The 24,618-nt window shown below is 33.9% G+C and overlaps 1 protein-coding gene across 6 annotated transcripts in view; it reads right to left on the bottom strand.

Moving 5' to 3' along the window:
- The window catches only part of LOC145966256 (dipeptidase 1), a 133,408-nt gene that overhangs the window by 37,098 nt on the left and 71,692 nt on the right, over positions 1-24,618 (bottom strand). For all 6 annotated transcript variants that reach the window (XR_014437002.1, XM_083090220.1, XM_083090219.1 and 3 more), the window contains 2 exons: positions 16,171-16,451; positions 15,544-15,700 (listed from right to left, as the gene is read on the bottom strand). Coding sequence is in view for 5 of the 6 variants with exons in the window: in XM_083090220.1 (XP_082946346.1) it covers positions 15,544-15,700; positions 16,171-16,451 (438 nt within the window). In the remaining variant the exon portion in view is untranslated. The remainder of the gene's footprint in view (positions 1-15,543; positions 15,701-16,170; positions 16,452-24,618) is intronic.

Genomic DNA, 24,618 nt, shown 5'->3' with positions numbered 1-24,618 from the left:
GGAACTCGCAACATTTCCCTGCTGCTCTTGTAACTGTTTCAAATTTTCATCTTCCTTAGTTTCTTCTACACAAATTATTTTATCTTTTTGTTATAAATAAATGACAAAATTGTCTATTTATTTCTAAATATTTGTAATCTGTTTTTAGGATAGATTGTATATATATTTCTAAATATGTATAATATATTTTTAAATAAGCATTGCAATTTTTATACATTTATATAATTATATAAGAAAATTTTTTATATGTAATTGTATATCCGATTTTTTTTCATTTCTTCAAAATCTCACTTTAAAAAAAAATAATGTGAAAATTATTCTTTTAATTATTTTTGTAATTCATTAAAAATAATATTTCCTTCTGTTTGACAGAGATTATATAAGAAAAAGAAAACATATATGAACATATTTTATATAATTATATGTGATGTACGAATTTTTTTCTCCGGATTATTTTTTAATATATTATAATATTTCAAAATTAGTAAATCTCAAAGAATGAAAAAGAGGTAAGAACTTAATTAAAAAAGTGCATTTTTTATATTTTTTTGTAGTTCGTTATCATTTTTATTTTCGTGATTATCTCGTTTTATTTTGATATAGTAATTTTTTATGATTCTTGATGTTTGAAGTCAATGGCCTTAGATTCAAAGAGTGAAATTACAGCTTTAATTTTAACGCAAAATGTTTAAATGATACACATGTGTATTTTTTTAATATCAATATCTTTTCATCAAATCAGGTAAAGGTTGACTCCATCAATTTACATTTTATATTTATTGTTACTTTCAATAATTTACTTGTGCACTTAGCTTATTTTTATTGCCAAGCTTTATTTAGATGTTTTCATTCTGATTTATAAACAAGACCGAAGAGCGCAGCGGAGGAAGTTTTCTTTTATCAAGCTTTAATATTTATTTGAGTCTAAAAGAGAGTGAAAGGGCTTGGACAAGCAGTCTCGGGAACTAAAAAATTGAATTTCACGAGCGCGGCTGCTTCTTGTCGGTGACAATGGCCGCACCTTTTGTCGAGATTGTTTCGATAATTGAATTAGAAGTCGCGAGTATCTCCGGGTAGGGGTTACCAGAAAAACAGATAGAAGCTTTCGCCACCCTTTCATAACGTGTCCGGAATTCTAAATCCGATTGTTCGCATTGTATTTTGTTCGGCTTTCTCTAGTTTTCTTTTGTTGTAGTCTTCGGCCATTAATACAGCATAATGCTTACGAGGATTTTCATTTAATTTTCAAAATAATCCACTGAATATTAATTCTTATAAATATTAATTCTTATAAATGTATTTAATTTTTAAATGTATACAAATTATATATATATATATATATATATATATATATATAAATATATTAAAAAAAACTATAATATAACATTTACGTGCATAAATTATATCTGTATACGTATTATGTGTATATTAAATCGAATAAATTCTTTATATTAGAATTTTGCTTGGAATAAGGTTGAAAATAATTTAAGAAGAAATTTTATCCTTATTACATCTTATCCTTTATTATATTATTATAAGTTCGTGTATGCTGTATTGAGAAAATAATAACACAATTTGCAGCCAATCGGCAACATAATGCATAGAAAAGCTGATTAAACTGTGCACAGAAATCATGTATGAAATGAAGATTGATTATATGCGTTGAATATGCGTGTTAAGTCCACTCCGCAATATGTTAACATTGTAGCCCATAATAGTGATTCGTATAATTTACAATAGCATTGCTGTAGTGCTGTTATTGGAGAGGATCAATATCCCGAAACTTTGAAAGGATGCGCTCCAACATTTGGTGTACATCTCCCAATATTTATCAACTTCAATTAATGCATTTATATTCATAACCGTTTATTTAACTCTAGAACACATGAGTTTTGCCTAACATTTAAATATTTTGCTTATTTTTGTTTGCCTTATCACGTTTAATGTTTTAAAATAAATAATGTATAAACTTGTAAATACTTTGCTTTTGTTCAAAATTGTCCTGAAATCATTAGAATTGTTTATAGATAAGTATAATTTAAAATACGATGATTATTGAAGATGATGCAAATATCACATGTTTTATCAGAAATAATTATGCATATGTATATTATTAACTTATTATTAATTAATATCATTATAAATTTATTAATTTTACATAAACTTAAATTTAAACGGGCAGTAAGAGCCAAACGCGGATGGTAGTGCGTAAGTTCAACGAGAATTAAGTTTTCGTTGAAACTTATTTGTGTGCACAGGGCACAAATTTTCTTGGTACGATACCAAGCAAATTTAAAATAATTCTCAATTCGAGACTTTATTTTAATTATTATCCCTCTTTCCCCCCCCCGCCCCCCCTCTGTAATGTTGTAGACGAGAAAAATATCGGGCCGAAAGTCGCTGAATCGGGAATTATTAATTTTAATTTATTAATAATTAATTTGAGAATATTACAACAAAATATAAAAGTTATATAAAAAAATCTGCATATCATAACTTTCGATATTTATTTTACTGAAAGATATCAAGAAGACTTCTTATATCGCGCATAGTGGTTTAATTTGCAACATAATTTAGAAAAATGACATCTCTTATCATACTTGAACGACATGAGATTTGTTTTTCGCCGTTATATGTTTATTTGTGATGAAATTTTCTATTTTCGCTGGATCCCTCTCTTTCTTGAAAATATTGTTTTAATTTCTTTCGGACTGCGTTTACATATGTATACACATATATATACATACACATTTCTGTCTTGTATTACTCGATTCCGAGAACAGGAAAATTCTCAACGCATGTTCAGTCTCGTCGTCATAGAAACCGCCGTCAATTTGTCAGAACATCGCGAGAACACATCAATGGTAGAAACGAGACGTAAAACTCCCGTGCGCAATAAAAGAATGACGGCATGGGGATAAAAAAGGTGCGGAGATCGCAAATGATACGTCGCTGCAAACGAATCTGATTATGGTGCAACCGCGTTTTATTCGACGTTACTGTCGTACGACGAATCGCGATTATCCTTTGTCTCTTCCATTCCGTGCACTCAAGAAATCGATTTTCTCACATTTCTTTTATTATTTCTTTTTTATTTTCTTTTATTATTAGTTTTGCACGCACGTTATTTCTGTTAGACACTTTTCTGTTATCGAAAGAAAGAAGATAGCTCGGCTATTCGCAAGTAAAAACTTTGTGTATGGTTGCGCGTAAATGATTAATATATTTTAACAATCATCGAATTTACTGGGTTCATGTCATTCATATGATTTGCGAAAAATATAAGTCGCTATGAAATTGATATTCCTGAAAAAATATAATTTACACCTGTTTATTGTTATTTTATTGCTAATATGTGTAATATGACTTATATTTTTCGCAAGCCACAATATATGAATCTTATTATAAAATTAATATTATTATGATAATATTAATATTGTCATAAAATTTTTGAAGGATTTTTTAAAATTTAAAGAAAGTCATACGTGATTTTTTAAATTGCTTGTGCATTTCCTTTATGTCGTGGCACTGAATCTTTCAAAATGGCTTTCCGACGACATAAATCGTGCAAAACGCAGGACCTCTCTGAAATGCACGAGAGCGATTATTATCGCTGCGGCGAACTCTCGGCTTCATCTATCGTTTTTCTCCTGCTCGTATAATTGAACGCGAATGATTCATATCGTATATCAAACATTTCTTTTTGTTTTCAACGTCGCTCAATAGTCAAGCCAATTTTATGCAGGCTGATTTTACGAATATAAAAAATATCTTTGTCTGGCTAACAAAATGAATGTAAAGTTACTAATCAATAAATGAAAAAAAAATTATCTCTGCTACTATAAAATAATGCATGTTTCTTATACAGGGTGAGCCATTTTAATTAACGCACGCAATTATTTCGGAAACAAAGCATTTTAGAGAAAAATGTTTCAGACAAAAGTTGTTTGGTTTCGAGGGGGCCATAAGATGGTATCATTGGTTTGACCTTGAAGAGTTATTTGAAGGTCACATGAAGGTCACCTTCAATTTCTTAAATGGAACCTACTATTTGTCATTGCATATTCTTGTAGCTTATCTCGATAGCTTTCCAAAACACTATAATTAAGTACCTTTTCGTTAAGTACTTTTTGAGTTATGAGGCTTGAAATAATTTCTTAATTTTACATAAACCGTAAAATATCTTGTAAAATATTCATTTTTCGATTATCTTACCTTAATACTTTTACATACAAAATAATGAGAGGAATCAACTGGTGTAAAAAAAACACATAGTTGTTTTGAAGAAAAAATATGTAATTTGCAATTAACAATTCCATATTTTTTCTTAAAAACAACTATGTGTTTTCTTTACACCAATTGATTTCTCTCATTATTTTGTACATAAAAGTATTAAGGTAAGATAATCGAAAAATGAATATTTTACAAGATATTTTACGGTTTATGTAAAATTAAGAAATTATTTCAAGCCTCATAACTCAAAAAGTACTTAACAAAAAAGTACTTAATTATAGTGTTTTGGAAAGCTCTCGAGATAAGCTACAAGAATATGCAATGACAAATAGTAGGTTCCATTTAAGAAATTGAAGGTGAGCTTCATGTGACCTTCAAATAACTCTTCAAGGTCAAACCAATGATACCATCTTATGGCCCCCTCGAAACCATAAAACTTTTGTCTGAAACATTTTTCTCTAAAATGCTTTGTTTCCGAAATAATTGCGTGCGTTAATTAAAATGGCTCACCCTGTATATTACATTTAAGGTTGTGATAAAATAATAAGCACATAAATTGCTTTAGATTTTTGAAGAGACAAGGTTTGCAAGGAAAAAAATATCTGAAGATTGATATAAAGTTCTGTTCCTTTCTCGTGCATCTTTCGACTTTTCGATTTCCTAATCTCGGAAATAGATTACATATTTCTATTTCAAGATATTTCGTTGGAATTTACAAATAAGAGTACACACTAAGTCCACAGTCAAACAATTTTTCTCTCGATATTGTCTGAAATATTAAAATTTGAAAAATTATGCTATATTCTTTTACATTTGTATAGCAACTTTATTCTCGTATATACATTGTATGCTAGATGCATCTACGTTTGATGCACCAGCGAGTCTATCGCGTCTGGATGCATTCATGCGATCATACATTGTAGTATGTATTCCGAAGCTGCAAGAAAGAGCAATTTTTCGATACTAGGAAGAAAGCGCAATTTTCCGATGCTGAATTTTCGATATTGAAAAGAAAGTCCATTCTACGCCCTGAATGCACCGCCTCTGATGTTAAACACGCAATATTATATGCATGGTGTATCTTAAATAATTTTTACATCATATAACATAATTTTTGCATATACATGTATCTATAGAATTTATTAAAATTATGTCGATTCTGGTGAACTTTTTCTTTAAGGAAATAGCTTAAATTTATACATATTGTACGTACAATATAACAGTAGACATATTTAAAGTGTAGACTACATATTAGCGCCTAATAGAGCGATTTCTAATTCCTGGTTTGGTCAATAGACAATTCGAATGCGAATGAGCAATGACTGACACGTGTTTCCACATATATACGGCGAATCTCCCAATTTCGGATTTCCATCGTCGCAAGATCGCGCAAATACCGATTCGCTTAGTTCGTTTCACGTAAAATGATAGTATGCATACTGTATTATGAATTACGCTGCGGAGAGATGGGAATGGATTATATGAATTGGATATTCGAGAGGAAATCCGAAATTCAGATTGCAAACTCGAATTGTATAATTGTTATTGTTTAACAAAGTAAATTACTTGAATTTCAGAGAAGTTGTATAATTAAAACAGAATTCACGTTTATTTGAAATATTTCGTACGCAGAATAATTTAAACCAATTTCTTTTGACAAGCTTTACTCAAATGACTTTCGTTATGATTATTATTGGATCTATTGGATATAATAATATCGAATTATATTGCAACAACTTGAAGCTGATTGTGACGGGAATTGATGCAAAAATTGTAAATACAGATGTAAAAATATTTAAGAATTAAAATTAATTATTCAAAATTAATTATTTAAACATTTATCACGTTTTAAATTACACTCGAAGAATCTATTTGCTAATGGAGAATGAATGTAATCATTATTACATATTTTTACAAAGCGAGATTTTGATAAAATTTCGATGTTACACAGAAAGCGATTTTTGCGCAGTTTTTGCGTAACAGATTGCTTGAAAAATCCTTGAATTTACTTATACATGGTACACATAAAGATTTGTAAAAAAAATTTTCTATTCATAGGCCTCCCGCATATGTATCATGTGGTATAAATATTTCTATATATAAGTTTAGTTATTTATTAGACGATGTCGAACTGGGGCTTAGTTTGAGCAGGCAGTTCTTATAACTGACAAGTGAGAGGGCCAGTGAATTTCATATAAATAAATTCGCAGAGAGGTAACATCAGGAGCAGAAGGCATGTAACTCTCGGTGGAAGTTTCAAGACTGCTATCCCTTTTTGCTAACCTACCCTTCCGACCATGTTTCCTCGTTCCTTATACAAACATTGAAATGAGTACCCCTCGTATTCTGCATGCATACTTGAGAATTCTATATGAGTGTGCTTTGAACGATTCTCATAATATAAGCATATAAAGCAAACTAATTTTTTCGATAAAAATGTTTGAAATGCCTTTCTGCAATTTATTCCAATCATGCGGAACAATTGAAAAAATTATTGACGAATAAAATCGATTGGTAATTACACGCGTCACGTAATTTTAATTAAACGAGAGAAAAATAATTTAGGTGCTTGTAATTGTCGAGGAAGTGATATTTTTCTGGTTCTTGCCGAGATTTGGTCGGGTACTCTCTTAGATCAGTAAGAAGAGAATTAGAACTTTTGGTCCATATTTCTCTTAGGTTCTGTCTGGATCCTTGTTATCCCAACACAAGAAATCGAAAATCGAATTTTACCAGAATTTTATTTGCGACTTTAAAGCAAATGGCTTCAGTGCCAAGTTACAGATCGAGGTAAACAACGATTTGGTTTGTTCTTACATAGCCAAGAAGAATAATAGCGGTAAAGAGATCATCTTTTCTCTATTTCTTTCTCACATTTTAACGCGAGAAAAACGAGATAATCTTTTCAATGCTGTTATTCCAAATTTATGCAACGAGATCGAGCCATTAAAAAAAAAATGTTTGCATCCTCTCCGATGTCACGTACCCGATCGCTTGAAAAAGCGATCGACATAAGTCGTCATCCTTCGCGTGATACCGGAAATGAAGTTTTTGGCAGGAAGCCTGGACAATCAATACCCTTTACGAACGACGCGCGATAAAACACGCGGCTCGTTATTAGCACGGCGCGTTTTACGGTCGGGAAATAGAAGGAACAACGGAAAAATAGCCGGTAGCTTCGCAGTCGAGTCAGTTTCACAGACAAGGGGAAGGAGGAAGTGGATACGCTCCGCTAATTCGCCGATAATAGTACATCCGAACTCGAGATGGTCCAAATGAAACAGCTTTTTGCACGACCATCATTCTTCGCTCGTTTATAGTCGTTCGCGGATAGTATTCTTCTCCGATATTTGATCAATAACAACGTCATTTGAACGTCATTGATCCTACGTAGCAATATGTTACTTCAAGTTCAATCGTGATTAAACGAAAACTTTAGTAAATTGCCATGAAATGTTTTCTAGTCAAGTTAAACTTTAAGAATAATTATATGCTTGAAACCTTCCTTGATTAATAAGAAATTGATGTGCAAAAGATGATATCGAACTACGTTATAGTTATCGAGAACATCCGTTACAATCAATCGAAACGCATACTCCCTCCATTTTTTTACCAACCGTAGGTTGGCAGCAGTCGGGAGTAAAAATTAGAAAATACAACGCAATGCCAATGTATTACACATCATTTCTATGTCTATAAAAAAAGAACAGACACATAATATTATATGAAATACCCCAATAGAGCAGCATTTTTATCAGTCGTAAAATTAAATATCGACCTTCCCTTTCTTCAAAAGAATTTAATTCACCTTCTGTTCAACTATCTAATTATTAATCGCTCATGGACGCAAATTAATCGAGGGATTCATTGATTCTAATATCCCTCTTTTCGAGAATACCTCCGGGAGATCCACAAGGGTCTTCTCCCTTGGAATGACCAGGTGGGGCGTTATTATCCAATATGACCTAATTATCGTAGTGGTATACCGACGTTCGCTATAAATGGAGCCGCGTAAACCAGTCCTGCGTGTATCTGCAGCACACCCACTATAATACCCGTCTCGTAATAACGGCCAATTCGCATCCACCTCGTCCCCTCGTATATCGCACGTGGCGTTCCTCATTGGCTGAGGACGCATATGCCGAATCCTATCGATCTATCGAATTGATTGACATATCGACACCTGTCGCCGCTACCACCGATTTTCGTAAAACTTGACGATCGCAATCGATCAGACTGGTTACCAAAGAGTATCTTCCTTATCCGCGATGTATAAATGTCTTTAATTTTTCATATATTAATATAGACAATAAGAGGGATTAGAAAAAATTTATTTATAATGCAGAAAATATTTATTAAAAATGATATGATATTTAATATTATATACATATGCTTAAAAAATATAATTAAAAATTTATTAAATGGTGGTAATAAAATAATATCATTAATGATAATTTTACTTACTTATTTGTTAGTAATTATAATGTATCATGTATTATAACTTTGATGTAATTAAACAATGAGGATGAAATATATTTTGTGCATTGCTCAGAGAAGACTATTGTTTGTCAAAGATAGTCGATCTTCAGAGTCTCTCCTCCGTAGAAAGGTGAACAGGGACATGAGCTAAATTCTGATGATTTTCAAAAGTGATTGACGTATCGACATCTGCCATCCGGTTGATATCGTCATTGTATCGTGCAATTTCGATGTTTCGTCGATTTTTGTACTTTGCGTGAATTGGATCGCTACAAAAATTGGCGTATCGAACAATTTTTCGTTCCACTGTTATTGTAGTCGAATTAGTGAAACCAATTAAAACTTAATCACTATATTTAGCAGATTGCATTGTAATTGCAAAGGGCAGATCAGTTACGGCAATGGCTATAAGGATTTAATTTAACTGCAGTGGTGAAATATATGACAAAATTAAATAATTTAATGCGATTAAAGTCTCAATAAATAAAATACAGTGTAACATCGCATGATTTGGATAATGACGAATGTGATGAAGCCGCAGGTAAACGTACAAAGTCAAATGAGAGACAGATGACAAGAGAGACAAGTGATAGGTTGGTTGACATTTTTGTCTGTAATCCGATATTTGAGGGAGAGAGATTGATGTATCGACATCTTTGACAGGACTGAGCTATTTTTATTCATTTTATTCATGATTTGTTCATTCCTCCGATCATTAATCAGATTTTAAGAGCAACAATCTCAAGCTTTAATTTAATTCTTTGTAATTATCAATTGCTACGATTATTTTTAAATTTTAATTAAGTAATTAAATATGTGAACGTGAACAAAAGAAATGTGACGCTAGTAAAATTCCACAATTAATAGAATAAATTTGCCTTTTTCTCAAGTGTAACATGTTCCTCAGGAGGACAAATTAGTTAAATCTTAAGCGTGATGCTTTGAGAAAAATGAACAATTTGTGTACGAGATTATAACTCTGACTTTACAACGAAAATTTAATAGCTTTTAATCATAAAGCAGCTTCTTTCTTCTCGAACAAGTGTATCAAACTTTTCGTTGATATTTAAAATTTTATCCGACAAAAACGTAATAAAATAAAAAATCAAATTGTAAAATTTTTAATTAAGTCGCTTACTAATTACTAGTTCTTAATTCAATAATAATGTTTCGCTAACAAAGTGCGAATAATTCACGACTAATCCACCATAAGTTGAGAAAGTTAATAATAAAAAGAATATTAGCGGCTCTCTGCAATAGTCGATTTTTACAAGGAAAAGCTTGCGTTACATTTTAATAGCAAATAAAAATATGATAAAATTAAAACGAAAACGGGTCATAAATGGGACTTGACTAACTGACTCTTTAGTGAAATATTTCAAAAAGAAATGTTTGTATCACTAAAACTTTTCAACTTATAGCGAAACTTTGTGGCTGTGTAATTTAGCACTATGTTATGGAAGTACTTAAAAATAAGAGAAGTTGTATTTTCTGAAATATATTTCAAATGTAGAGAGAAAGAGAGAGAAAGAATTTAAATATACAATTTGTTCCATTTAATATTTTTGATAAAAGAAGAGTAAATAAGAATGTTGAAATTTTGTTCTTGTGGTTTTAATGTTTTTTCAAAATCTATATTTGCCTGTTTATATTTGTCGAAATTCAGGCACATTTTCTCTCTCTCTCTCTCTCTCTTTCTCCAGGATCATAAAGAAATTTTAACTCGAGTTCTCCACGTGAGGCACGAGTCGGCGTAATTAGTTGTCTCGATAATCGAAGCCTAAAGTTTTCCCACGACCTTACCGGCCCATTGACACTGGCAACACTGTTACCAAGTTCGCCAACGAACTCCCCCTATCCCCCTACCCACTCTTTTCCCGACGCCCAAATAGTGTCGGCGCAAACTTGTCCGAGTTTCGACTGCAGCTGGAGTCTAGGCAGAATACGTAATGAGTACGTGGGTTCTTGACTTCGAGCTATATACACGAGTCGGCCCATTATGACTAATCGTTTGGTATGCCTCGCTATCGAGTCTCGGCTAAGTATTCGTCTGGTGAATGGAATTCGTACGTGTAAGAATTACAATTTCAACCGTTATCGTGTATTTGCATTCAAACAAATGCGACGACATTTGTTCAGGGTTAAGAAACGTTATTAAATAGCAAATTATCTTAGATAATTAGCAAATTGCATAATATATTACATAAGAAGCGAATAAACGAGGAAGTAATCAATAAATGAGTTTTAATTGCGAGTGATTGAAAATAATGACAATGAAGAAATAATTTCATTTTAATCGATCACTTTAAATCTCTATAATAAAACATTTGTTTCGTAAAATTAATTAAATACTTCAAGTGGAAGTTTAATTAACGTAAATAAATTATTATGCTATGTTAAATTTATAATTTAATAAAAGGGAGAAAAATCCTTTGCAAATATTTTTATCGTTCATTTCAAACACTATTCGGTCCACTTTTCGAGGTAATTAATATATTTAGTATTAAATATATTTTTCACCCTTGCATTTTCACCATCGGCAATTTATATAGAATATATCCTACAACCGTTCCCACTATCGAACGTTCAGTTCAAGCACGGTCGGATCAAGCTCTTACTTTACTACTTGATGTCGCTCATCGTGAAGCGCTTCTCGCACGAGATCGAAGATTCCTAGATAATTTCCCGTCACGCGATCGTCAAGTGGCCACTTACTCGGGTGCGATCTAATTTCTGGCTTAATCTCGAAGACGGGTGCGGTCCGGTGATGGGGAACGATGCGAACGCGAAGCAGTCATACGCGCAATCAGGATGCGAGAGATTGGGAGAACGATGAGAGGAAGGGGAAGTTTAGATATCGGTGGCTCTATAGTGACGTATTATAGCGATTGCCGGCAGCAACCTCAGCCTAAGTGAATGGCTCAGCCGAGGGCCTTTGCTGATTATGGTGTCGCCATTGATCCAGATCGAAATTGGCTTGCCTCTGTCATGGAACGCACCCAGAGGGCCATTAATATCCTCCGCGGGCCAAGAGCGAACGGATGCGACGCCCGTATCGATGAGAAGAGACGAGAGTTAATCGCAAATATGGCTGCAAATCGAGGTGCGAAGCCTCCCTCTCATCCATCAATTAATTAATTAGCAGCCGATCGTTTCTCGTTTCTGTTGAGATAGTCTTTAAATCACATAATTGAGGATTTAAGCTGCGAAATAAATATATCCAGAAAAATAAAACATTTTAACAAAAAATGTTATTATTTAGGAATAATATTTCGTTGTTTTATTTTGTTCATATTTTTTCAAGGATAATATTTTATCGGGGAAGCAAAAAATATTTTCTTAAATTTTACATTATAAAAATATTCCTTGCATAGCATTTTTAGAATATAATATTTGATTTTAATCACTTTTCTTTTTGAGATTTTAAAAAGTCAAAAAATGTTTCATTAATAACAAGGAAAATATGCTGCCTCTAATGAAATATTTGTATAATTATTCTCCACACATATTAAAATTTTAATCGATATCGTAATGATTTCTCTTCAATCACAGAGAAAATAGGCCATTCTTGATTCATCTCGTTATAGAGACTGCCAAATGAAAATTATTTATGAAAAACCGAACTTCTCTGACAGCAATCGATTTTTCGGCAGTCGGTTAATGATAAAAGGAGCTTTTCGATTTATATAAAACCATGATTAGGAGAATGTCGGCCCGCTATTTGTCTATCTATCAGCACGATTAATAAATTGTCGGGATTAAAAAGAGCTGAGAATCTGTAATAAACGTAGTGCTCCCGGAGATTGGATTCGGCATAAATCGATGAAACTGAAGCATAATTCTCGCTTGCTTCCAATCGTCTCGAACGTGTTCCTTCACATTTCCTTTCGCTTAATCTGTCTGTGTCATTCCTGATTAACGAAGACTAAAACGACCTACGAAAGATAAAGATGTTCCGTATTTGATGACGCTAAGTAATAAAATTACATCAAAGTGTGAAATTTATGGATCAACTGCAGCATGTCACGCGACGCAAGTAATAGATTATAAATATCGGATTGGATACAAATGCCGTTTTATTTTTCCATAAAATTTTCCGATATAGATAAATTATGCAGCATTGGAAATATGCCAATAATAAATGGATTAATTTAGATCATTTAAGGACGTTTATTGCAAACTTTTATGTCGCTTATTACTCTTTTCAGTCCAATGAATAAACTTATTTGCGGGACAAATATATAATTTTATCTTTTAGCCAATATATGTATATATAATAAAGAGATAAATCTAACTTTTTCGCAAATTTAATTCAAAGCAGAAAATTGCATACAATTATTCTATATATCAGATTATCTGCTATTAATAATAATATATAAACGTTTTATTTTATATGTCACAGTGAAATTCATTATGCTGACATTAAAATAGAGTATGCGTTTTAATTAATTTCATGTCACTTTAACGCAATCTATAAAGATCAATAATTGATTAATAAAAACTTGCAAACTTTCATTTTTTTAATATAAAACTATATGACTATAAATTTATTATATATATTCATTATACATATTTATATAAATTTATTATATATATATTTATTTATTTATTTATAATTTATACGTAAATTTATTACATATTTATAAATTTTATGTTCAGGAATGAATTGTAAGCTGAAACAAAGAATTGCTAATATATAATAAAATAAAATATATAACGTTTTGCTTAATTTGACCCATTTTATTTTAACTATTATCTTTTTAGTATCGATTAAATTGAAAATGGAATTTGTGATAATACATTGAAGCGCGATCTTTACGATCGCAGAATTACATGGAAGATGACATCTCCCACGCGAAGAATTACACGGAAAGTGAAGATGATAGATGCTTTTGACAGTTGGCTTCTTTCTCACTCTCCAAGTTACGGTACGGCTTTGTCAGTCTTTATCAGCTAATTGCAAATTTCAAAGATAGTTGTCCGCTGGATTGGATTAAAAACTGACAATCAATAGTTTCCAGAGATCAAAGAAATCTATTTTCTACTGCTCGAATAAAAATACCGCAAATACGATAAGGTTTATTATATTAATTTTATTATATTAATTAATAGTGTAATTAACGTACGTCAGAAAGATGAATGTGAAGAAAGCCATTATTCCTTAAATTATAACATATATTTTGATAGAATTGAATTTTTTTAAATTTAAATTTTTTAACAATTAAAAAAATCATAGAAATTAATCACGCACGTGATGAGTACGTGTATGGATTCTAGACTTGAAACTTTTCCAAAATTTCTCGAGATCGATAGATATTTTTTCAGGACATCCCGTAGACGCGGCGATGAAGACTCGAGGTAGATAAATGATCCTTCTTTCGTCTGTCTTTGTCGATTGCCAATATCTCGGCAAGAGACAGCGGGATCGAACAGGCGGGATTCCTGGTTCCGATAAGAGTTAGTGCTCACTTGTTGACCCGTTTCAATGATCGTAACTTATCGAGATACAAGACCGGCGATTGAGAGCAACGACGTGAAGCCAGACGCTGAGAATTTCGGATTTATTGGGAAGTCTTAATATATATATATCGCATGAAGCTTTTTACGATGACAAGTGCGATCGATCGCGCGATGATGACGCGGTCTCGCGATTGTCAGGAGAATCAGCTGATCCACTTGGCCATCAGCTGGATTCGTTAAGAATTCACGCTCGATTGAACATTCTCGTGTTTCATCGACAATCGTCGGTGGTAAATTGAGGATACGCAGTCAATTGACTGTTAATGATACCCGATTCGTCCACAATTATCACGGCAAATCGAGGGAGTCTACGATCGACCGTTTGGCGATTTTCGACGGCGAGCCGCTCAAAGCCATTAGTTAGCTTCTGATCAGCCACTCCAAGTGGCGTTGCGAGCGAGTAAATTTTCTGTTTTATCGTGTGCATGCAAATCATCCTGGGAAGGCATTTCGACACACCGTTTGGCACGATCTGATTGGATTGGCGCGCTCGTAGTCGAGTAGAATTACAGACGCGGGATATGCCGATCAATGGCAATTCGTTACAATGGATGGCTACAGATGAAACTGATAATGAATTGGAATTGTTTACGTGTTACATAGTCGTTTTAGCAAATACTAGCAACTTGCGAGTAGCGATTCCATTTGTATATAATATCGATAATTGGCGGCTTTTGCGCGTGGATCCGATTGAGATACGTTTCTACGTTAATGATGGGTCTATTCGTTGTCGATAAGATTGCTTTGCCGTAGACGAGATGCCATATGTCGTGTCTTTGTCTAAGTTGGATTGCTTCCCGCTCGTATCTAATTGCCAGCAGTTGGATCACCTTTAGAGCAGTCACGAGCATAAACTCGCTGCATCAAATAGTTTCGGTTCTGTTGAAATTTCCGTACATCAAACACCGTTGATTTTCTTAACACATACACACACATGTATAAATCAAAGTCTATTTAGGTCGATTTTCCGATGATATTCCATAAAAAGTTTACTCTGATTTGTGTTAATGGCAATAGAAAGCAGATAATTTTAGTTCTATTTTCGCCCAACTGCCAGTGTGGGAAATTAATATTTGATTGATGCTCCTCAAGATTTAAATCGTTCTTTAACAAAATTGCTTTTTTGCTATGTTTGTTTCATAAACGATAATATAAATCAATATAAAAATTGTGTGAGTAAATATTGTAATAAGTAAAAGTAAAAGTATATCTATAATAGGGGTATATTTCTTCGCTAGAAGAGCGGGATAAAAGTAACGACCGAGGAAGAGAAAAAGTAGGGAAACTTAATGAATGCCATGTTGGGTTTACCTGTGCACCGACGAGGCCAGCGCGTAATCTAGGGATGTCCGTGTGACTCCAGTCTGATCTGGCCCAAGGGTCGACCCTGCCGAGGTCGCTGCTCAGGTTGACCTCGCCAAGTTGATTGTGTACGAACTTTCTGACGTTCCAGGGCAAATCGTTGTGCCTGCGAAAATCGAAATGCGACTTATCGAGCAATATTATAATATTTCAGTATCAGATTCTTTATTAATTTTTAAATTTATAACACGTACTAGACTATGATATTTTTTGTTCAAATACCGAGTATCAAATATTATACACTCCTAATATTATTGCATACTTGAACAGTTTGCGAAATGCGTCATATATGTATATGATTCTGCAAATTATAATGTAATTGGAGCGAGCATTGAATCCAAACAGATTCTTGTCTCGAAGAGAGAAGGAGAGAAAGCCATCCATTGCGCGATATAATATACGAGATTTGGGAACAATAATTTGATATTAATGAGATACACGTGTTCTGGGAAATTACGCGAAGCTGCGTGGGATGTTGGAAAACATGAAGTAATTGATATCTTTTCGACGTTTTCACCCACATAAATCGAAACTCATTTTCTACGGTCAATCGCATATCGAATAACAAACGCTCACCCGTCGATCAGAGGCACTTCAGTGAGGATCCTCCTGATCACGTCCAGCCTCTGCTGGTGCGTGGCAGGCGCGGATTGAAGTAGAAACGGCAGACAGAGACCTCCGAGGAGCAGGACGGCCACTAAGAACAGGACAGGCGCCAACAGCCGACATCTCCTGCGAGGACTCTCGTCTCTGCGATCCTTGCTGCTGCCGCTGCTGGGCGAATCCTCGCACGGCGGCGGTAGCCGTACGGTGCCGTTGCACGGCGCCACATCTGGCAGTTCTGTTAGGCACGTGGTCTGAAAGAAAGAGAGCCCGTGTCATAAATGTTTTATTTATTCTTCATCTCTATCGATTGTTTCAAAAAATTCCTAAAATTATATACGTATAGCCCTTTTCCAGAGCCTTTTATTAGCAATTTAATTATAACTCTGGTTCTAAAATTTTCTATTTGCTCTTTATCGATCTCGATAAATTATTAATCTCGTCGCGGAGATCGTTGTTATAATTAACAACCCAGAAGCTAGGAATATGAATTTCAACAGTGTGATAAATATATTACGACATATCCATTTTAATTTGTGATAACAAAGTTGTTTTTAAACAATTATTAAAATTATATATGTACAGTCTCTTTTTAGCAATTTAATTGCCAGTATAACTTTGATTCTAAAATTTTCTATTTGCTCTCTAGCTCTATCGATTTCAATAAATTATTAATTTCGTCGTGGAGATCGTTGTTATAATTGAATAACTGTGAAGTTAGAAATATAATTGAGTATTTTAACAGTATGATAAATATATTGCGACATATTTGTTTTAGTTTGTGAGAGCAGGTTGTTGTTTTAAAAAAATGTATGCTAAAATTACATACATGTAGCCTTTTTTTTAGCAATTTAATTGTCATAATTTAAATTTTATTTTAGTTTTAATAAGTACATAATTGAGTAGTTTGATTTTATTTTATTTTCTCATGGCTTAGGGCGGGTAATATGTGTGGAGATCAAGTTTGCGTAACAGATCTCGGCTCATGGAGCAAAGAGAGCTTTTTGAGTCAGTAGTAGTATCGTACATACATTCGAGATATTTGCTTCGTTAAATTAATTAATCTAGTTAATATCTCTGCCGTAGAGATTACACGCTGTTGTCCAGTGACCGCGTACGTTTATGGGAATAAATAATTACTCGCGACTGTAATTTTATGAGTCGTAAGAGATGAAAAGATATTTTTTTTCTTGGGCAATATTAAAATGAAGCACAAGTTATAAACATTTTTGTATATCCAATAACAAATATCTTGTTAACATATTGAAACATTTCTTTTCACAAGTTTAATTAATATATTTGTATTTAAATCTATATATCTTTAAAGATATATTTTTATATATTTTATATTTTTTTGCGTTATATTTCTATTCATTTCTCTTACATCTTTTCGCGTTAACATTGTTCAAGCTCACATTTCAAACGTTGCAAATATAAGCTTTGCAATTAACTGGGACATAAATCTTCTCGTTTCGCACACGTGTAAGACTTTTCGATGCGGGTGAACACATCCGGGTGAAGTTAGACAATCGCGCGTGTTAACGACTATTTAAGCGTCTCTTAGAAAGTGCATTACGCTAGTAGTGCATGTAGCGGAAACGAACGGTACGGTGGCTGCAACCTGTCCGCGGAAAATTACAACTAACGCGGATGGAAGTGCGACCTCTCGTAGAAGGAGGGTTAGAAGGAATGAGAGCTCCTTCGCGACGTCACTGCGACGCTCTGCAGAGCAAACTTTTGTTTGCCCTCCTTTCGACCACCATAAAACACGTTAACGCCCGGGTACGTAAGATTTTCCGCGTATATAGTGTACATGGTGGAGTGGTTGCGAGCCCAAAGACACAGGGATACTTGGCGAGCCTTTGGGGGATTTTCTTAGCTTCTACAGTTGTCATAAACAACTCACCAAGTCACAACTCTCTTCGCGATGCTCATCAGATTTCGTGTGGTTTTACGATTTTATAGTAAATCAAATAAAATCATAATTTTCCGATATGATTGATAAGAGAAACATTAACGAAAAATGTATTTTCTAAAAGTTTTCTCATATATAATTATTTAATTTTAGATGATTTATTTATTATTATTTTAATTAAGCATTTAAAGAAACTAGGATTGCACGAGATACGAAGTCTTAATAAATTCGAGACAAGATCAAGACTAAATTTTCCATTAGTTATCAAGACAATACCACGATCATTATTAAAAGATTGTCCTTATCAAGATTATTGATCTTTAAAAAGCTAAAATATGTGTATTTGTAAATTAGATGAGAAAGAATCATATTATATTATATACAAACTTAAAATATTTTATATATAAAAATATTTATATTAACAAATTTAGAAATAATTATTAACAATAAAAAATAAACAATATAAAATTTTATACAATTATTTAACTACATAAAATTTTGTGTATTGCACATTTACGCGATTCTCTTCTTATGTGTGTGTGAATTGCATTTGCATTCTAGCATCATTATATGCAACTTCTCATAAAGAAGACGTATATATATATATATATATCATTTTGGAAAATAAGCGAATGACATAAATAGCAATAATTATTTTAAAATATATTATAAAAAGCTTATGTTAAATATTATTTTATAATCGTTTGGTATTAGATAAAAATTTTTAATAAAATCGAAATAAGACGAGATTTTTGCTACAGATTCACTGAAGACCAAAATAAGATTTAAGTTTTCGAAAATTTTCGATATCAATACAATAATATTTTTACGAATATTGTCTTGCGCAACTCTAAAAGAAACTTGAGTTGTGCAACTTTAAAAGAGACTATAAAAGATTGTAAATTTTGAGACATTCGACATGATAAAAGATTAAGTAGTCAAATAGCAGTAATAAAAGCAGAAAATTGAAAACTAATGTTTCGTTATCATAGATTAAAGTTAAAAAATAGCTGGGAACAAAACAAAACAAAACAATTAAAAAATATTACCGCAATAGTGGCGAAACAGAAAAATGTTGAAAGGCACATGTCGCGTATACCGCTTCCTGCGAAACTTACATTGTTCTGTTGTTTATCTTTTTTCCGCGCTGAGTTTCGCATATTTATAGCGCATAATAATGCGGATACGAGGGATGCGAGGGATACAAAGTTTTGCGAGATGCTCGTACGCGGAGAAAGAAACTCGAAGGGAACGACGAGCGCCGGATGAGGCGAATTCAACTGCGAGCAACGAGCTAAATCGCCAAAGTTATCGTCGGCATTACTGACGATTCGCAAAAGAAACGGCGGTATGCGTTATCGTCGAAGCGCGAAACGACGAAAACGCGATTCCCATTTCTAGCCGTTCTCCGTTTTCTTGTTCGCGACTCCGTTCAGTGAGAATCGATTGTCGATACTGCGGATAATTAATAGCTGCCTGGGGGTAATGAAACTGAAAGTCATGGGCTCGCCCCGTTTTCACGCATATAACTCTAACAAAGAGAGGACTTCTCGCGACAATACTCATAATTCATTGCTTAAAATCAAGATTGCTTGTTGGATTATATAGTGCGATGGTGATTGTACAACGGTTGCTGTGCCTCTTATCTTTTTCCCCCCAATAAATTTATATCCTTGAACGAATTTCGCTTCGTTCGTTAAATATAAAATATGAGATATATAAAATATAAAATATAAGTAAAGGGACAATTTATTTTTTTTTAATTTCTTTAGTAAGTGTTACATAGAGAGAATAATTTCGAACTCTTGATTTTCCTCGCGCAAGCAATTGCCGACAAATTAATTCGTACTTTGCCACGCTCCAGCAACGTTAAGATAATTATTGTCGCTCGTGATAGTAATAATGGGCGACTGCCTTTTAACACTGCTTCCCTAGAATTTAACGAAAAAGCGAATTCGACGTACTTTTATAATCGCGCTAAAAGTTTTTACCGCGAGCGTAAACGTATTAATTAAGCGCGTTAATTGAACGCGTTTAAAAATGAAACGATACGATGCGATAAAATGGCTACGAGAAATATGCAATTGTCTTAGAGTAAAATTTTTCTTGTCACTACAAAAAATCGAGCATTTCTGAAAATATCATCCTCGTACATTATTCTTGAATCTTTAAAGATATCGCAACTTATTTCTCGGGGAAAGTAAAATATTATTTAATATGTCAATACCATAAAAGTTCTTCGCAAGATAAGATAGAGAAAAGTTTATATTATATTTTCATTTTACTGATATTTTTTTACTTTTTCCTGTAAAAATAATATTACTTGCTTCTCTTTGAAAAGATTTGCTTGATATCTTCAATTCCAGAGTTATTTTCGGCTGTATTTTTGCGATATTAATGCATTTTATGTATGCGTACAAATGTCGGATAAAATGGTAAAAGTGACAAATAGCATGAATAAAAGATCTGATTTCCATATTTGAACTGAAGCATGTTTAGTTATACACTTTTTTTTACTTTGCAATTGAAAAACAGTAGTGTCACGTGCGCACGTTTGCCGTGATTACGTTGTTTCGCTTGCTACACAGCTCGTACCGCTCTAAAACTATAATAGAAGTCCTTCCGCATCTGACGTGTTCTTGCTGCGATTAAGTCTCAACCCGACTTCTCGAGGAGACGCGAACTGCGGGATTCGTAGTTGGCTCTTTAGTTACGCGCCGGGAAACCTTGAGGTGAACGCCGTCGTTGATTCTGTCTAGTTAATGGAACTAAGAAGCTCGTAAACGTATTAACTGCTGCAAAGGACATTGACTTTGATCCGTCGATGACGGGCGGCTGCCTTTGTTCCCTTCAAAATAGCGCGATCGACGAACACGAATAACTCACATTTCAAAGGCTGCTTTTTTATATAAAATTATCACACATACACACACACACACACATATATATATATACATATATGTGATGCACACAGTATTTAATATTTTAATAAATTTATTTATGTATATTATGTATATTTTAATTTTAATTTAATACATATAATATTATAAAATGATAAATGATGTTATATTATTCTGATTCGAATTATGACGTGCATTATTTTGAAATGTGTTTGTAATAACTATATATTAGTATCAGAATAATTTAAATGAGAAAAGTGCATATTTAACATTCTTATTCTAATTTAATTCTTTTATTTAAAAAAAGAAGATAAGAGATCACTTGCAATTGTAATTCTTTTTTTACGGTAAGTACTAAAACTAACCATAATATATGAAGAAATATGAGAGACAGCAGTTTCATGAAGAAGATATAACGTAATGTGAGTAAGGGCTTTCTTTTCCACTTAATAAAAAAAAAAAAAATAAAAATATTTGCGGAAGATGAATCAAGAACTTGTTCTGTGTGTCCGAGCGACAAGAGACTTAGAGTCCTCTCTACGAGATGCATTCTCGTTAAATGAGTCCTGTAACGAGGCTTCTCGCCAAACTCCTCTAACAAGGTCTTCCTTCCAGCTTCCTTGAACCGCGCCAAATTTTACGTCCCGCTACAATGACAACGGGGGATAAAAGCAGAGAGTTTGGGCACAGACGCTTATCTCGCTGTTCATAATTTCGAAAATCGGACAAGGAATATATATATATATATAAGGACGCCGCTGTGAAAATGATAAGTTTTAAGCTGTAAAGTCCTCGCGGAGTTTACTCATCGTTAATAGCCGTTGCGACGTCGAGGATCAAAAGTGGAAATGGAGGGGAAAAGTCTAATAAAACGAATATAATTCATAGTCGCGGTCGAAAGCCGCGCGCCAAACATCATCCGCGAGTTTTTCCGCCAAGTTGAAGACGCTCTCCACCCTTTTGCACGCGCGAATGTGTATGTGTGTACTTGCGCGCCCTCACGAAAGCACGTCGGAGAGGGATAGGCGAGCGAGAAGAGGGCTTGAGAGGCGACGGGGCCACAGACCGAAAGCATTGTCAAGTTTTCGTATAAATTTCTCCTCGACGTGAATTCAAAGAATACCGCGGGAAGAGGGCGAAAGAAGGGGGTAAGGGAAGCTCGTATAAAGCCGAGCCGGAAGGGGTAGTCGAGACGAAACGAGAGCGGAGGGTTGGCCTAAAGGGGAGGTAGCATTCGAGTCTGCGTAATCCCTTATGTTCCCCTGCTTCTTGCCTTTATCTAGGGTGCCTCCTTGTTCCTTTAATTCCGGTACGATTAACGGTCAACGTCGCCGAGAAATTAGTCTTTTTCTTACTTCTGTCCTTTATTCTCTCTCTCTCTCTCTCTCTCTCTTTCTTACTTCCCCTCATATCTCTATTACATCTTGATAGTTGCTATTCTTGCTTTCCTCTCTTCTTCAACTTTCTCATTCGCTTTTAAACGCGAGGAAGGAACTTCACCGTTGGATTCATCTATCTTTATCTCTTTAAACTTTAGCTCAAAAACATTAGAAAAATTAGTGTTACATTGAACGTGGATATATAACGATACTCTTATCGCTATGTTAATATGTTAATAGCGGCATTCTATAGGTGCGAGAGATTGGTACGTGACCTCTTTTATTTTATGCGCGATAAAGTTTGCGTTGTATTTATTTTGCAACGAGAGCAGCGTCTCGATGCGGGTTTTATGTTAATTAGTTTAATCGAGTGATGCTGTAACGCTGATGAGTGTGTGTATTTATGTGTGATGTTGAATCGGACGAATGAACCGTGAACAGAAGCAATTTTCTGGATGTTAAACAACGCCTCGTTCTTTAAGAAGAGATTTTCTAATTTGCCGGAAATTCGATTATCACCATCGACGGCACTTCGCGCGACTTGATTGAATGGAAATGCCCGGAATAATTTCGTAATTTCGTGCGTCATTTCGGAATCATCAACGCGCATTTGTCATCCCGAAAACAAATATCGCGAGCGGAACTTTCCTCGTTTATTATCATTGCGTTTTCGAAAACGCCTGTATTCCCATGACTCTTTTAATCCCTACCTCCCGGACCGGGAACGTTAATTTCGTCCATTCTATCTACGATCGTGTAAGCCGGTCGTTAAATGTAAATTTTCCGCGCGCGACAACAAGAGGGAACGACAGCGTGGGCGCGATTTAGACTAGCGCGGATTAGACTTAATGAATTTACGCCATTTCGACGGTCCGAATGTCGACGACGTGTGCGGAGACGCGCCAACGTACGGGACATTTAGTCGGGAATTAAGGGCGACCTTTGTTCCCGCGCGGAACCGTTCGCGAATTTACGCACGTCTGCGTACATTTTGTTTCGAGTAATGAGCGAGCACCGCAAAATTGGCACGAGAACTGACGCGAAACGGAGATGAAATGGGACTTTTCAACAAGTTTTTGTCTGGACGAAAAATGGCGGTGCTTCGTCGGTCAATTAGCCAGACGATCATTTATGAAGGCGAGAATATTCGTTGACATGTCGCAGGATATGATAATAATGGTATCATATGAGGCATCTCTGGTCCACCGCTTTTTAGAAGAGATTTCTTCCGATTAAGCAAAATTTTGGGCTGAATTTAATATCCAATTCCCAGTTTTTCGACATATCGGTATCTTATTATTAATGATATCTAATTTAATTTGAAACACGAAGAACTTTCATTTGAAACTCGATCGCGAAGAAACACGAGAGAAATTTTGTCTCAAACGCTTTTGAGTTTCTTACGCACTTACACATGTAAACACACGTTGGCTCTTGCTTGTCTTTTAGGTCACTTCCTTTAATGACGGTTCCTTCGATGCTTTTAGTTAATTAACAATTATACGACTTTGGTGGAGAAGGCGAACGAGTAAGTTACCTTTGTAAAAAGGAAACTTGTCGAAGATAGAGGAAGAGGAAGAGAGAAAGAGAGAGAGAGAGAGAGAGAGAGAGAGAGAGAGAGAGAGAGAGAGAGAGAGAGAGAGAACCGTTTCTTATTGGAATTAAATAATTTAATGCCTTGCGTAATTCTGCGAGCTCTTCTAGAAATTCCGAGCGAACTTCTCTCTCCCCGTTCAGCATTTAAATTGAAACTTTGGCCTTCGATATCCTTTTACGACAAAATAAAATAATATGCATTAACTTTCAAGCATTGCGACGCTTTTTCTACGCTCGACATTTCTTGTTTCATTTGCCTGTTATTTCTATAATCCGATTAAAATTTTATGTAACTTGGACTGTCACGTCATCTCTATCCCTCTGCAGAATATGAAATTATATTGTGATTATATATAAAAATAATAAATGTAACATAAAATAATAATATAAATGTAATATATATAAAAATATATTTAAATCTACTTAGTTAGTTTGTGCGTCGCTTTATTCGCATAATTTTTTGTATTTATTACGCGATTTATTTAAAACATTTTAATTCTGGCGTCAATAGACATTTTTATTATACACAGTTAGACAATTAAAAATTCCTCGTCTTTTTGTTTAAGAAAAAAGTTGCATAATAATTATTTATTTAATTATTTTTTCTTATTGTAATAGACTCGTTTGCAAT

This window comes from Camponotus vicinus, unplaced genomic scaffold (assembly GCF_025532165.1).
Source record: "Camponotus vicinus isolate PSW18456_S1 unplaced genomic scaffold, iyCamVici1.0 SCAF_2, whole genome shotgun sequence".
Taxonomy (NCBI): domain Eukaryota; kingdom Metazoa; phylum Arthropoda; class Insecta; order Hymenoptera; family Formicidae; genus Camponotus; species Camponotus vicinus.
The sequence above is the reverse complement of the archived record's forward strand: the minus strand, read 5'-3'. Positions and strand labels throughout refer to the sequence as shown.